Below are 15,769 nucleotides of genomic sequence, written 5' to 3'. Positions count from 1 at the left end.
TGTTCGTGAAGACAGAGGCAAAAAAAGCATTGAGTACATTAGCTTTTTCCACATCCTCTGTCACGAGGTTGCCTCCCTCATTCAGTAAGGGGCCCACACTTTCCTTGACTTTCTTCTTGTTGCTAACATACCTGAAGAAACCCTTCTTGTTACTCTTAACATCTCTTGCTAGCTGCAATTCCAAGTGTGATTTGGCCTTCCTGATTTCACTCCTGCAAGCCCGAGCAATATTTTTATACTCATCCCTGGTCATTTGTCCAATCTTCCACTTCTTGTAAGCTTCTTTTTTGTATTTAAGAGCAGCAAGGATTTCACTGTTAAGCCAAGCTGGTCGCCTGCCATATTTACTATTCTTTCTACACATAGGGATGGTTTGTCCATGTAACCTCAATAAGGATTCTTTAAAATACATCTCTTTCCATCCCTTGACATGAACTTCCATTCCTTATTGTGCACATGCTTAGAGACATGCTTTTCAGAGGCAGAGGTTCTTGTGTACTGTGAGCTTTGTTTTTTGCATGTTTTTGGGAGCAGTCTCACCGTGCATGTTTTCTTACATGATCGTAATTCAGCCCAGAATGTGCAAAATAAAATTATCTCTCTCTGCTCCCCTGCCCCCCACTTATGTTTCTTCTTTTCTATATTCACCCTGGGTACTAACTTTAATCACAGGATTATACAGTAACTAGAGCTGTAGCTGCCCTGAATGCAAATATCTTTTATGTAATTAATCAGGTGTTCGAATGCCTGAATAAAAATCTTCAGAAATAGCCCATCAAATAAGCGGAACCCTATCTTTCAGTGTGGTATTGGGCTTTAGTTTTAGAACCTTGGAAATCTTCCACCAATCAACTTTAAAGCCTTCTGTAGTACTTGTAATACAATGTAAATATACTGGCAGGTAAAGTTTCAAAGAAAAGTTTGTACTGGGAATCATTTGATGGAAAACATTTCTTAAACTGGAGAAGAATAGCTTACTGGTTGAAGAATGCCCGTTTTGAAAGAGCTACTAGACTCACTGGAACCTCAGATTCAAAGTCATAAGGCCTTTAATCCTTCCAAAGTAGATAAATTGAGCCATTTACTGTGTGAGCCTCTTTAAGATCAGACCTTAAAAAACAAGGTACTGTCTGCTCAGTGTGGACATTAAAGATCCCATGACACCTTTCATTGTAAGGGTTTGTTCTGCAACCACTGGAAAATTTTTACTCTCCTCCCTCACTTGTGCAGCATGTTCACTGCCTGATTGCTGCTTCCCACCCCAGAGCTGGGTGATTCATTTCAATGGTTCAGTATGTACAGTAGGGGATCCCTGAAATGGAAAGGTACGTAAATGTAAAATACTATTGGGTCTGACTCCCCATTTATACTGTTGTAATCAGAAGCAACATCACTGAAGTCAGTAGAATTTATACCCTTATAAAGTGGTGCAGGAGGAGAATCAACCCTGTTACTTACAAAGGAAAATGCCTTTCTGGTGACCTGCTACTGAAGAAAGACTCATTTAGCAGTAGCAAATCGAGGATGCATTCTTTGACATGGCACAGGCCAGTTAAGATATGGATGTATAAGGAAAATTTACATGGGGCTTACTTTTCCTCTACTAGGCCTGTTTTACACCACTGTTTTGTTACACTCTTTTGCTTTAAGGGAGCTACTCCTGTCTTACACCAGTTTAAGTGAGAGGAGAATCAAGCCTATAGTGTACAAGTATAGTCAAAATACTTGGGGCGGTCAGCTCATCACAGCAGCTGGGTTGGGAGGCACCAGCAAACCAGTTACAGCTCCCTAACACCCCCAGCTGGGAAGCTGCAGGCAGTTTCCACTCCCTTCATGCTATGCTGTCTGAGCAGGGCAAAAGGAGCAGAGCTGGGCTAAGAATCTGGCTGAAGGATGTAAAGCCCAACATGCACATTTTAAGTGGAAAATGTAAGTCCAAGCAGGAGAAAGCATTTCCTTCAATTTGAAGAACCGTTGTACCCAACTCCTCAAATTTGCCCATGATTTTATAAACAGCTGGAAATGAGCCTGGCATTGCCATGTGAGTGAGTTCTTTTGAACGGAAAGGAAGCCGCAGTCTTAAACACTGAAAATAATAAAAGAAGTTCTTAGAGTTTGTTTTGTTCCTTCCATTTAATAGATGAAGGAGTCCTGTAGCAAAGGAGACCTGCTGGCTAAACGTGATCCAAGAACCTTCTGGAATAGAGCTGACTCAGGTAAGGATGGAACTCAAAGTACATGTAAACACACAAGGATGTATTCTGCAGAAAGAGGGCTTTCCCTTTTGATATAGTTCTTTTCAATGGTTACGTACTTTGTACTAAAGCCAAGCAAAAATCAATTATTTTTAATACAGAAATGAAGTGTAACAGACATCCTCTCACACACATAGTGTTTGCTGGTAAAAACAATGTTCCAGAAAATAGGATTTAGCATATTATGTGGTTGGATACATAATGATTCCCGTGGAATAATGCCATAACATAATGATGCAAAACAAAATTACTACAGCAAAACTGTTTTACAAACTCTGGGCCAAATTCTACAATTGATCCACTGTGTAAATACAGTTCCCATTAACTTCTATAAAGAGTCATGAGGACACATCCAAAGTCAAAATTAGACACTATCTGTCCCCAGTTGAGCAAAGCATCTGAGTACTGTGTTAAGGTTTAAGCACATAAATAACCCCACTGGCTTCAAAAAGAGAAAGAAAGTGAAGGTGGTATAAACTGAATAAAGTGAGATAGCCAGGCAGTTGGTGTGCTCTGAATGCCAATCATTATTAGACCAAACTCACAATCTCGTCACTGTTATCCTGTCTGATCTTCTGTTTTGATTTGTTGTCCTCTCTACCTGTTGTCTTGGCATATGCATAGGCCTTGTCCACAGGAGAAAGCTGTTGTGATGATTAGAGTAATGATACTGTAGATAGTAGATTTTGCTGACAGTTTGGATAGGGAACAACTATGTTAAAACTTTTTTTTTAATTTGTAAATGTTCTCTAGCCACCAATGGTTCCATTTAATAAGGCCTTAAAAATAACTCACCGCTTCAGTTAGCTAAAGTTTATTAAAACCCACTTGCCTTTTCCTATCAATTAAAGTATAGCAAAAGTCTAGCCCTATAGCCAATCAACACACTCTTGTGAAAATGCCAGAGGGTTAGAACTAAGAAAACTGAAAAACAAGTTAAACAGTTTTCAGAGTAGCAGCCGTGTTAGTCTGTATTCGCAAAAAGAAAAGGAGTACTTGTGGCACCTTAGAGACTAACCAATTTATTTGAGCAGTGTCTTTTTTCACGTCATTTCCTTGGGTAGAGCAACAAATATCAGGCAGTCTCATTTAACACCTGAGTGAAGATTCCCAGTCTCTTAAGACAGGACTGATGTAACTTTGCTTTGATTCTAGTTACATATTAGCTTTTGATTACTCTTTAGGACTTGGAACCAGGGGTTTGAAAACTAGAGCTTGAACTCTTGCTTTCCGCTGTGGTTCCAAGCCCAGCGTAGACAGGATCTATGGCATTGTCTTTTTACAGTCTGTTTGCACTACAGAAACGGCTGTCTTTAAGGATTCCAGCTGTGAAGGGAGGAGCACAACTGTTTTAAGGCAACTTGGTCTTATCTGGGAAACCATCTCAGCTTTGTCTGATGGGAATTTCTATTCGCCTGTTAAACAAGACTGTCTGTTAAGGGCTGTACCTAAGCAACCTGAAAAGAGATGCTGTTTTAACCTGATCCTTGGGTTATTTTGTTGCAGCCCTCCAGTGGCACTTTTATAGACATATGTTAATTGGCTATGGGGCTGGACAATTGCTACTCTTCAGTATATATGAAAATGGGGGAGCTGTAATGAACATTAACTAATTGTAGCAGTAAATGCTCTCTACATTCTTTTTAAGTGGAGACTGTGCGATCTCCTCTGTGAAAATGGTAGGGAATTCTCCCATCTGAGAGGTCTTGCACCACTGCTACAAATAGAAACACTTCTGCAGGCCAGCCACCAGTGTTTCTACCATTGTCTCCTCTGGAACTGCTCTAGGCAAGGTGAGATGATAAAAACAGTCGTGCCCAGGCTGCACTAGAATGTCTGCCCATTGCTACTTTTGGGCACGTCTACACTACAAACTTTTGCTGACGGAAGTTTGATCAGCATGAAGCCGCTGCAGTTAGTATATCGCTTGTGCACTTGCATACTTTGGCACTGCGCATACTCACCAGGAATGCTTGTTTCAATGCATAGTGCAGTGCACCATGGTTAGGTATTCCAGTATGCAACTTGCCACCATCCAGCACTCTGTCTTTTGGGAAGTTATGGCAATGCATGGTGTTGCACAAATGAGTTACACAGGCCTGACTGGGAGCAAGGGGTCAGGTTCCCAGCATGCAACCTTCTCTACCCAAGAGTGCCCTCTATAATCCATAATTTTCATGCCTATTTTGAGAATCCCACAAACCCGCCAGGACTTGTTGCTGTCTGCCATCTCTGACAGATGCATGGAGCCTGCACAGCTCTGCACTATTGTCATGAGCACTGCATGAGATGCAGCACGATCCTCTGGTATTTGCAGAGCCACAAGAAGATCTGCAGGGAACATGAAGACTTTCTGGAGGGCGGATTGCGGTGGGACATAGCAAGAACCAATTCAAGGTTGTTAGTAGTGTTTATAGAGCAGCTGCAAACTGCTGCTTCTGGGCCCAAGCAATGAGCACTGACTGGTGGAATTGCATCATAACACAGGTTTGGGATGACAAGAACTGGCTGCACAACTTTTAGATGCATAAGGCCACATTCCTGGATCTGCGTGCTGAAGTCCCCTCCAGTACAGGAACATTAGAATGTGAGCTGCACTGACAGTAAAGAGGCAAGTGATAATCAAACTGTGGAAACTTGCCGGATTACTACAGGTCGGTGGGAAATCATTTCGGAGTTGGAAAATCAACTGTGGGAGCCATTGTCATGCAAGTATGCAGGGCCATTAATCATCTCCTGCTACACAGGACTGTGATTCTCGTCCATGTCCAGGACATAATGGATGGATTTGCAGCAATGGTGTTCCTAGACTGGAGGAGAGGGGAGGGCTAGCTCAGTGGTTTGAGCATTGGCCTGCTAAACCCAGGGTTCTGAGTTCAATCCTTGAGGGGGCCATTTAGGGATCTGGGGCAATAACTGGGGATTGGTCCTGCTTTGAGCAGGGGGTTGGACTAGATGACCTCCTGAGGTCCCTTCCAACCCTGAGATTCTATGATTATGGTGGAAAAATAGACAGAATGCATATCCCTACTTTGGCAACAGATCACCTTGCCACAGAGTATATCAACAGAAAGGGCTATTTTTTTATGGTTATGAAAGCATTGGTGGATCACTGGGGATGTTTCACCGATATCAGTGTTGGCTGGTCAAGGACGGTGCATGGCACTTGCATCTTTAAGAACACAGGACTGCTACAGGCAAAAACTGCTACAGGCAAAGACTTTCTTTCCTGAGCAGCAGATTACTGTTGGTTATGTTGAAATACCGATAGTGATCCTGGGGAACCCAGCCTACCCTTTACTCCTCTGACTCATGAAGCCGTACAGCTTGACAGCACCAAGGAAAGATTCAACTACCGGCTCAGCAGGTGCAGAATGACAGTGTAATGTGCTTTTGAAAGATTGAAGGTGCACTGCCATTGTTTACTCACAAGACTGGGTCTCAGTGACAAAGATATTCCACTCGTTATGCCTTCCCACTGTGTCATGCTGTGTCACAATATCTGTGAAGCAGAGGAGGAAAAGTTGCCACTGGGGTGGATCAGCTGTCTGCTGAGTTTGAACAGCCAAACAAGGCTATCAGAAGAGCCATATGGCTCAGGGAGACTTTGAGAAAGCACTTTACCAGTGAGCCACAGTAATGCCTTGTGGTGTACTATGCTCTACCTGGCCCTGCACTACCTGGTGCTTGGTGCACAACTATGATGCTGACAAGGCACCTATTAATTCTGTGGTGCTAATTTTTGATTATTAGATTGTGTTTGTCACTGATCCTACGAGTTGCATCACAGTGTAAAGAAACCAGTAAGTGGGTGCTTTCCATGCTGCCGCACATGTTGGAAACTAATGCACGTGAATTATTTTCCAAACCATACTCTATACTGAGTGATAAAAACACTTCAAAAATGCTGTGCAAATTAAAAGCAAATGCATTAAAACCTTAATACATGTGTGGAACAGAACTTAAAGAAAGAGAAGGAACATTCATGTCAATTTTCAGAGTAACAGCCGTGTTAGTCTGTATTCGCAAAAAGAAAAGGAGGACTTGTGGCACCTTAGAGACTAACCAATTTATTTGAGCATGAGCTTTCGTGAGCTACAGCTCACTTCATCGGATGCATACTGTGGAAAGGGTAGAAGATCTTTTATACACACAAAGCATGAAAAAATACCTCCCCCCACCCCACTCTCCTGCTGGCAATAGCTTATCTAAAGTGATTAGCACGCTGACCTGTGAGAACCACAGTTGATGTATGTGTGTGTAGGGAGCTGCTGTAATGGAATTCTCCATGGACTGCAAAGGGAGACAAGCCCAGGATTGTTGAATCTGTAGGTTTGCTGCCAAAGGAGCTCCATTGTGTCCCTCCCTCTCCTTTTCCTGCTGGGATTCTTGGTCCTTTCTCCTGTCTGCTGCTCTTTCCTTCTCTGTACAGCCTGCAATATTCATGCTTCAGGCCCTCTGTTCATGGTCTGATGCAGCACTGCCTTGCAGGATCTGACTGAACATGTCATTCTGAGCTTCTTCTTTTTCATCCTTATCTAGCTCAGGCATTCTGTGGGTGTGGAGGGGGAACTCCTCAAGACTACAGCAGCAGCAGCTGCAGATAAAACACAGAAGTTACATTGTCAGTACAGTAACAACGAAAAGTGAAAGTTAAGATCAAGAACTCCTTTCCCTTGTTCCCCTAAAGTTTTAAACAAGACATTGACTTCTGCTTCTGAGTGCTTGTATACAGCACCACTCACAGTACAGCCATGTATCAGGGGTAGCCGTGTTAGTCTGTATCCACAATGACAACAAGGAGTCCGGTGGCACTTTAAAAACTAACAGATTTATTTGGGCATAAGCTTTCATGGGCTAGAACCCACTTCATCGGATGCATCCTTGTTGTTTTAGTACAGCCATGGTGAGTATGGCCCACCAGAGGTGAGGGAAAGGAAGGAGGAGGGAATTGCTCAGTTGCATAGAACTATGGGTATAGGACAATGGCATTGAATACTGCCACCATTTTCCACAGGCGGTGAAAGCTCACTCCTGAAGGTAACAAAGGCACAGAGAGCACAGCTGCTGGTGCTGGCATCCCGCAGCCGCCCAAGCCCGCATGCTGCTAGCCTGTCCACTGCAATGGTGCCTGCAGCAGTTATCAGCGACTGGCATGGGAAAACATCCTCCCGTGGAGGAAGAAATAAGGCTGCCATCCCTAGAAACCTTTGGCAGAGCATTGCAGAGTACTTCCATGAGAGTCTCATCAAGATCATTCAGGAGGGTTCCAGGGACATCCCGGTGTACATAAACAAACTGCTCCACGTACTCTCCTCCCTCACCACCTAACTGTACAGAGGAATGAAGAGCAGTAATGGTGCCCCCAACTATATCATTGTAATGGAAATTAAATGTGCACACTTACCTGAGGTTCCTTCCCCTCAATCAGTTTCGTGGTGCTCGACTGCTGGGATTGACTGGACTGTGTTGGAGTCTCAAACAGGTCCCGGCTAGTGTCATAGCTAGACCCCTCTGTCACATGTCCTCCATCCTTCTCCTATTCCTCCTTCACCTCCTCCTCGTCCTTGCTGTTCACACCAAGGGCCAGTGACTCAGGCTCTTCAGAGGTATCCACAGAAGTCTGTGTGGGCTAGTGGGGGGTGGGGAGAGGTCTCCACCAAGCCTGGCATGCAACTCTTTGTAAAAGTGGCAGGGCTGCAGCTCAGCACTAGATCAACTGTTGGCCTCCCTGGCCTTCTGATATGCCCGCTGCAGTTCCTTTGCTTTCACACAGCACTGCTGCTGGTCCACATTGTAACCCTTCTCCTGCATCCCTGGGCAATCTGCTCATAGATGGCCATATTTCTATGGTTGGTCCATACCTGTGCCTTTACAACTTCTTTTCCCCACAGGCCCAGGAGATCCAAAAACTCCTGTCTACTCCAGGCCAGAACACACCTGGAGCGTGTAGCCAGCATTGTCAGCTGGGCAGCTGCACACAACAATGGAGAGCTGCTAGGAGTGCTCGCCACAATGGACAATCAGGAAACAGCATATCAAAAATTCACATGGTTTTAAAGGAGGGGTGTGGCTTCCAGTCTCTGTGAGCCCCAGGCAATGGAGTTCACAACCGAGACCAGAACCGTCAGTGTTGGGCATTGCAGGACAGCTGCTGGAGGACTGTTAGGGTCAACATAGGCAATGCAGTGTCTACATTTGCACTGTGCCAACCTCAGTACACTGACCATGGCTCAACAACGCTTGGGCAGAAGGTGTTACTATGTTGGCGTAATGGAGATCTTACACTGGTGGGCGACAAATTTAAGTGTGGACATATGCACAGCTAGGTTGGTGCAAGCAAGGCACCTTACGTCAACCTCACTTTGTACTGTAGACCAGGCCATGGACACTTATGAACGATACAGTCCCTGCACCCAAGATATTGCAAGCTAAGGGCTTGATCCATCAAATCACTTTAAGTATGTACTTAAGTTTAAGCATGTGAGTTGTCCTATTGACTTAAGTGCTTTGCTGGATCAGGGACAGAGTGCTCAACACCTTGCAGGATCAAGACCTACATAAACATTTAAATCTAAGTTGTGTAGTACAGACAGAACTATCCCAAACAAAATCATCAAGGTTTGATCATAACAATCTAGGCAATGATTATATACTAAGTGACACTCCTGTAGTCAAACTGTGATAAGGGTAGGGGCTTCAGCCAACTCCTATACCAGGGCCTGGACACAGGACTGGAGCCAAGCCTCCTCTCCGGCCATCGGCCATCGGTGGCTTACTCTGCCCTATTGAATTAGCCCTGTTGTTTCATTAACAAAGCAAATGTTAGAGGCAAATACTTCACCTGTTATAAATGATGGCCTCAGAGCTATCAGTATTTTGTAAAGAACAGTTAAGCAACAATCAAACAAAGCAGCTGTAGAAGCATGAGACAATAAATCAAAGAAAAAAGAAAGAAAGAATGCACATGGGCCAGATTCTGCTCTCAGCCATGTGTGTGCAAATCCCATTGAAGACAATGGGAATTCCATGTGTGCATCTGGAGCAGGAAGAATTTTTGGCCCATGTTGTAAAATCCAAAGTGATCAGTTCATGGCTCTGAAGTGTACACTCTTTTATTCACTGCATCCCTCCATTTGTTTTGTTGTTACAATTTATTCTGCCAGTTTATGGTGATCAGAGGGTTTCTGATGTTCATCTCAGTAGCGAAAACCTCAAATATCATGACAAAAGTCAGAAGAGTTGGCAACTCCGAATGGGCATAATTTGCATCCATTTGCCCAGGAAGGGCCCGATTCTCCAATACTTGGCACCTAATAATTTACATCTGTACAGAATGCTGCAATCCTAATTTGGTAGTGTTTTACATCTGCTTTGTAGTCACTTTGCACAGGTGTCAATGACGACTGAAGGTGCAAGCCAGTGAACAACCAGCTCCAGTGTCCGTTTTCCACAGTTCCAGCTGAGGGTTTGTTCCATAGACTGCTTGATAACCTTGGTATTTTAATGCTCCCATTCCAACTAGACTTTGAAGTTAACAGCCCACTGAACAGAGGGACGTAGTTTCCACTTTTGCATCTGTTTGTGGACAGTTTCTCTAGCACACATGGAAGGTTATCTTTACAATGTGAATGTATGGAATGTTCCATTTTTGAATTGAATGTTTGTATTCTGTAAAGAAGAGCAAATAATTGGAGCACAATCCCAGAACAGGAGGGACTGCTACTTTGTAACACCTGAAATTTTCCACAGGTGCTGCACCATATCAGATGGCTCTATTTCATATCTGTCTGCCAGGCAAATTGTAATTTCTAAACATTATACAGACACTTTACACTCTGCCCTCTGGAATTTATAAAGGCACTGCAGGGGTACATAACTTTGAAGCATTCAGCGTATGTACAGGACATTACTACAGATTGAAGGGACTGGGACATGACAGGCCACTCCAGGCTCTCTCAAGGAGCCCCAGAGAAAGAAAGAAAAAACCTTCATGATGTTTTACTGACATGGACATAATGTGTGTGGGGTGTCATAGATTCATAGATATTTAGGTCAGAAGGGACCATTATGATCATCTAGTCTGACCGCCTGCACAACGCAGGCCACAAAATTTCACCCACCACTCCTGCGAAAAACCTCTCACCTATGTCTGAGCTATTGAAGTCCTCAAATCGTGGTTTAAAGACTTCAAGGAGCAGAGAATCCTCCAGCAAGTGACCCGTGCCCCATGCTACAGAGGAAGGCGAAAAACCTCCAGGGCCTCTTCCAATCTGCCCTGGAGGAAAATTCCTTCCCGACCCCAAATATGGTGATCAGCTAAACCCTGAGCATGTGGGCAAGATTCACTAGCCAGATACTACAGAAAATTCTTTCCTGGGTAACTCAGATCCCACCCCATCTAATATCCCATCACAGGCCATTGGGCCTATTTACCATGAATATTTAATTACCAAAACCATGTTATCCCATCATACTATCTCCTCCATAAACTTATTGGGTTTAATTTTAAAGCCAGATAGATCTTTCAGCAATCTGTCTGAGAATCAGGGAAAAGGGGCTATATACTCACCATAGAAGAAGCACTCCCACTTTGTACACCTACAGCCAGATCTGCCAAAGCTGCATCTCCCCCACTAATGAAAGCAAACCAGGCCATCGGGCACCTGCCTTTCGACAAACATCTACCTCCTTACATTGCGTCACTGTACTGGGATGGATTATTTGTGATGGTATTTTGGCAAACTATCATAGCTTGAAGACTCTACTTGTGCACTGAAAATGCCATAGGCACTCATGAACAACTTGCAGACAGTGTTTAGGGAGGTGATATACTTTGAGGCCTTATCTAAACTAAGGATTTGCTTCAATTACAGCCTCTGATGACGCTCCACAGTGCAAGCCCTTGTGGTATGCAAAGAAAGCCAGAATTTGCACCAATACAGCTTACGTCGGAGAAAACTCGGATGCTCCCACAAATACTGGTAATGGGGAAAATCCTAGAGTCATCATTCCATTTTGTTGTGGGAGATATAAAATATTCCTAAACTCCTCCATTTCCAGAAGTGTGGAGTGACAGTCTACAGGGCTTGAAACATAACAAAAAACAAGTTATCTCTTTGCATTGGAACAACTGGTCTGATAAATTTGGCTGTGGAAATTGAGAGTTTGATTTTCAGACTAAAGATCAGAATGGAACAAGTCCCCTTTGCCTCCCCCCACCCACTAAACATAAGCTGAGCTCTCATTTGGCAAACTATATCTTTCAACACAGTGCTCTAGTCCAACGAAATCTGTTTCTATTGCCAATCTGTCATATTTCCAAAACACTACCATTTCACTTCTCAAACTAACAGTTTGCTTTTCTGATTCCCTAGGACACTTTGTTTTCTTCATACTTTCAAGTCAGTGATATCCCTTTTCCTAACCATGCATTTGGGTGCTATTTTTTCCATCATTTTCTCCCATATTTTTTAAAAACAATTAAAATGTAATAAACCAGATCAAATGCCATTTTGAATCCAGATTTTGTAATTTAGGAAAGTTAATTATTTCATATTTTAATTAATTTGCTCTTCATTCATGCATTCATGCAGACCAACATGGTGGCAGATCAAAGGTCTAATGGAGTTTAATTGCAACTAATATAAAACTTTTGTTGTATATAATAGTTTGTTCATGCTAAAAAAGAAATTCTGATAGAGGTGTGCATGTAAGAGAGAGAAGTGATTTTGAATTTGCAGCTTCAGGGGGTTTTAGGATGTGCCTCATGCTGATCAGCTGTTGATCAGTTTTGAGCAAGGCTTGAAGTGAGCCAGAAACTGTAGTCTGGAAGTGAAGTTCTTTGGAGACTTGTCAGTTTCTAAACAATTTAGGTTTTTATTTGAAAAGTTATGGTTTTAGCCATTGTAGTTGGGAGGAAAAAGTGTTACAGTTATGTGCCAGAAGTAACCAACTCAATGTTTGATTCTACGGACAAAAAGCTCAACCAAAGGTGTCAATTGCCCCATTCATCTCAACTGCATGTTAACTACTTAATGCAAACAAGTGTCAGAGGGGTAGCCCTGTTAGTCTGTATCCACAAAAACAAGGAGGAGTCCGGTGGCACCTTAAAGACTAACAGATTTATTTGGGCATAAACTTTTGAGGGTAAAAACCCCACTTCTTCAGATGCATGGAGTGAAAATACAGATACAGGCATAAATATACCGGCACATGAAGAGAAGGGCTCCCTCTAATTTTCACTCCATGCATCTGAAAAAGTGGTGTTTTTACCCACGAAAGCTTATGCCCAAATAAATCTATTAGTCTTTAAGGTGCCACTGGACTCCTCCTTGTTTTAATGCAAACAGTTCAGATGTCAGAATTGTTAACTATTTCACTGCTGAGCGCTTTAGTATAAACATCCAGCTAGCATACTCATCCAATGTGATAGGATGTGTCATACAAATTAGAGATTGAAAGGATTTATTAGGTCATTTTAACCAGTCCTTGAGGCCACATAAGGATTTTTCCTTACAGCCAGTCCTCTTGTGCTTTTCCAGTCCAGCTTTAAATGTCCCACTATCTTTGAGAGCCTGTTCTACAGCCCAATATACCTTACAGCATAATTCTTTTTCCACCCTGTTTTTCTACTTTCCCTCCTATTATCCCTTAGGACTCTGAGGGTGTATCTACATCACAGAGACTATACCAGCATAGCTATGCTGGCATCTGCCCATAACATAGATGAAGCCTGCACCGATGGAAGGAATTTTTCTGTCTGTGCAGGAATATCACCTCACCAAACAACATGAGTTACATCAACGGAAGCATTCTTCCATTGACACAGAGCTGCATCTACACTGGGGGGAGGTGAGCAGAGCTATGTTGGTCAGGGGTGTGTTTTTTTCCACACCACTGATTGACTGTCACAACCAAGATGTAGACAGTCTGACTTACTGGTCAGAGAAGGAGTCAAGCCAGGTCAGATACTACGAGGTCAGAGTCCAAGAAAGGCCTGAGGGCAAACCGGGAGTCAGGCATCAGTAAGCACCCAGAGTCAGATTACCAGATCAGAATCTGAGACAGGCCAGAGGGCAAACCAGGAGCCAGATGCCAGGAAGAAGTGGGCAGGGTCAGGTTACGAGGAGATCAGAGTTAGGCAGTAGGAGCAGGTACTGTAAGGGAAGCAGTCTAAAGCAGCGGGAACCCAGCTGCTTAGACAACTTCCTGTTCCTATGCTTGGTTTAAATAAGAGCTGGAAACCTGTCTGGACCTCCAGTGTTCCATCAATCAGAGCCCAGGACTGGAGTCCGCTGTCAGAGTTCAGCTTCTATTCTGGGATCTGTTAGCAGGTCACTGACTGGCAGGTTAGATGTGCCTAGTGCCTAAGAACTCTGTGGATTGGGGTTCAAGACCTGCAGTCCCTAAGTATAACTTTCAAGTGTAGACCAAGCCTGAGATGAATGTGAAGGAAGCAGCATCTAAGGCCTGGTCTACACTACAGACTTCTGCCAGCATGACAAAGGCCTTGTCTACACTGCCACTTTACAGTGCTACAACTTTCTCGCTCAGGGGTGTGAAAAAAGTTTCAGTGCTGTAAAGTGACAGTGTAGACTGTGCACCAGCACTGGGAGTTACTCCCCTCATGTTTCAGAGTAGCAACCATGTTACTCTGTATTCGCAAAAAGAAAAGGAGGACTTGTGGCACCTTAGAGACTAACCAATTTATTTGAGCATGAGCTTTCGTGAGCTACAGCTCACTTCATCAGATGCATTCATGGGGGTGTTTTTTTTACAGGGCTGGGAGAGCTCTCTCCCAGCACTGGTGCCACGACTACACAGCCCCGTTAAAGCGCTTAACGTTGCTAGTGAAGACACCTTAAATCAGGAGAAATTGTAATTCTTTGACCAACGTAGCTAAGCTGGCAAAAACTCTTAATACAGATGCAGTTTTACTGGCACTTTACCAATGTAGCTGGTTTTGTTGGGTGTGGGGGGCGGGAGTGGCGGGGGGGGTTACAATATTGGTCAAAGCACAGCTTTACTAGTATAGCTGAGTTGAAAAAGGAGTGCTTTGCCAGAGTAGCTATACCAGTAAAGCAGTCCATTAGGGTGGACATATCCTAAGGGATTGAAGGAAGGAGAAGATCAAAAAACAAGCCTTCTGGGGTATCAGCAGCATGTGGGAAGAAGGGAAGAGAAAAGAAGTTGCCAAAGAAGATCGTTTAGAGCAGGGGTTCTCACAACAAATTTTTTGGTGGCTTCAGACTGCAGCCACCAACTCTTGCTGGTGGCCGCACTGACACTTTTTCCTAAAATTGTTTATTTTTCGTAAAGTTAATAAAGTAATATGCACATATATACATCATAATCATTATAATTTATTTATGAACGGTTTTTTGGTTTTTTTTTGCAGACTCAGTAGATAAAAATAATGCACAGTATTCCCTATTCTTTACTGGACCTTACAGAATAGAAACACAAATAAAGTGCTTTACATGTTCTTGGTTTTTTCATTATTGTTTCTTTTGCTTTTTTGGTAAAAGTGGTTGTCTGTACAACAATTCTGAAGTAAATTTAAAAATGCTTTGAAATAATAGAAGTCCAAATAATAATGAAAAACACATCTGGGCGGCTTGGATCTGGGGAAGGTGTGGAGGGGAGGGGAGGCACAGCTGCAGCTGGCCCCGGGCTCCTCTGGGCAGGTGCGGGGGCTCAGGGCTTCAGCCGGCCCAGGGTATGTGTGTGAGGGAGGGACAGTCTTGGGGCTTTGGCCATCCTGGGGCTCCTCTGGCCGAGGGGGGGAGGGGCGCACGCTCGGGGCTTCTCGGGCGGGAGGGGCTTGTGGCTCCAGCCACAGGGTGAGGCAGGGGTCTTGGGGCTCCACGTGCGAGAAGAAGGGGTGGAGTCAGGGGCTAGCCTCCCCAAAGGGGGGCTCCACCCACTGTCCATGTGCCCACGACTCGCCTCCTCATCCCCCAACCCGCTGCTTGCCTCCTGCATCCCTCCTCAGTCCCCCACCCAACACTCGCCTCCTCACTTCCCTGCTCACAGCCAGTCCCCCCTGCCTGCCTCCTGTTGCTGGCTTGCCACTCACCTCCTTACTCCCCCACCAGGCCCCCCCCACCACTTGCCTCACCGCTTGCCTCCTCCCCCGCAGCCAGCTCCCCCGCCCACCTCCTCACCCTGCTGCTGGCTCGCTGCTTGCCTCCTTACTCCCCCGCCAGGCTCCTGCCCACTACTTGCCACGCCGCTCACCTCCTCACACACCCACATCGCCTCCTCACCTGTGTGTCCCACCTGTGTCTCCAGAGAGGTGGCGCATGCAGGAGCAACCAGGAGGAAGGAGGGGAGCTGATGCTCCCCCTCCCCACTGCCCAGGAAACTGCCATGGCAGCAGGGAAATCCACTGGTGGCCGCATGACGCTGGTCTAGAGTATAGGACATGGGTAGAGTAAAGTTCCATCACTTTCTTCCTGCTTTGATCCTATTTAACAGAGACCCAGAATGGTGTAATGATAACTGATAAT

At 44.5% G+C, this 15,769-nt stretch overlaps 1 protein-coding gene across 2 annotated transcripts in view; it reads left to right on the top strand.

The window, feature by feature from the left end:
• SGK1 (serum/glucocorticoid regulated kinase 1) overlaps positions 1 to 15,769 on the top strand; it is a 121,959-nt gene that overhangs the window by 77,268 nt on the left and 28,922 nt on the right. The window contains exons 3-4 of one of the 2 annotated variants that reach the window (XM_074948454.1): positions 2,141 to 2,216; positions 11,132 to 11,239. In XM_074948454.1, the coding sequence (XP_074804555.1) occupies positions 2,141 to 2,216; positions 11,132 to 11,239 (184 nt within the window). The remainder of the gene's footprint in view (positions 1 to 2,140; positions 2,217 to 11,131; positions 11,240 to 15,769) is intronic. The other variant, XM_074948455.1, reaches the window with a different exon arrangement.

Source organism: Natator depressus, chromosome 3 (genome assembly GCF_965152275.1).
Source record: "Natator depressus isolate rNatDep1 chromosome 3, rNatDep2.hap1, whole genome shotgun sequence".
NCBI lineage: Eukaryota > Metazoa > Chordata > Testudines > Cheloniidae > Natator > Natator depressus.
The sequence above is the reverse complement of the archived record's forward strand: the minus strand, read 5'-3'. Positions and strand labels throughout refer to the sequence as shown.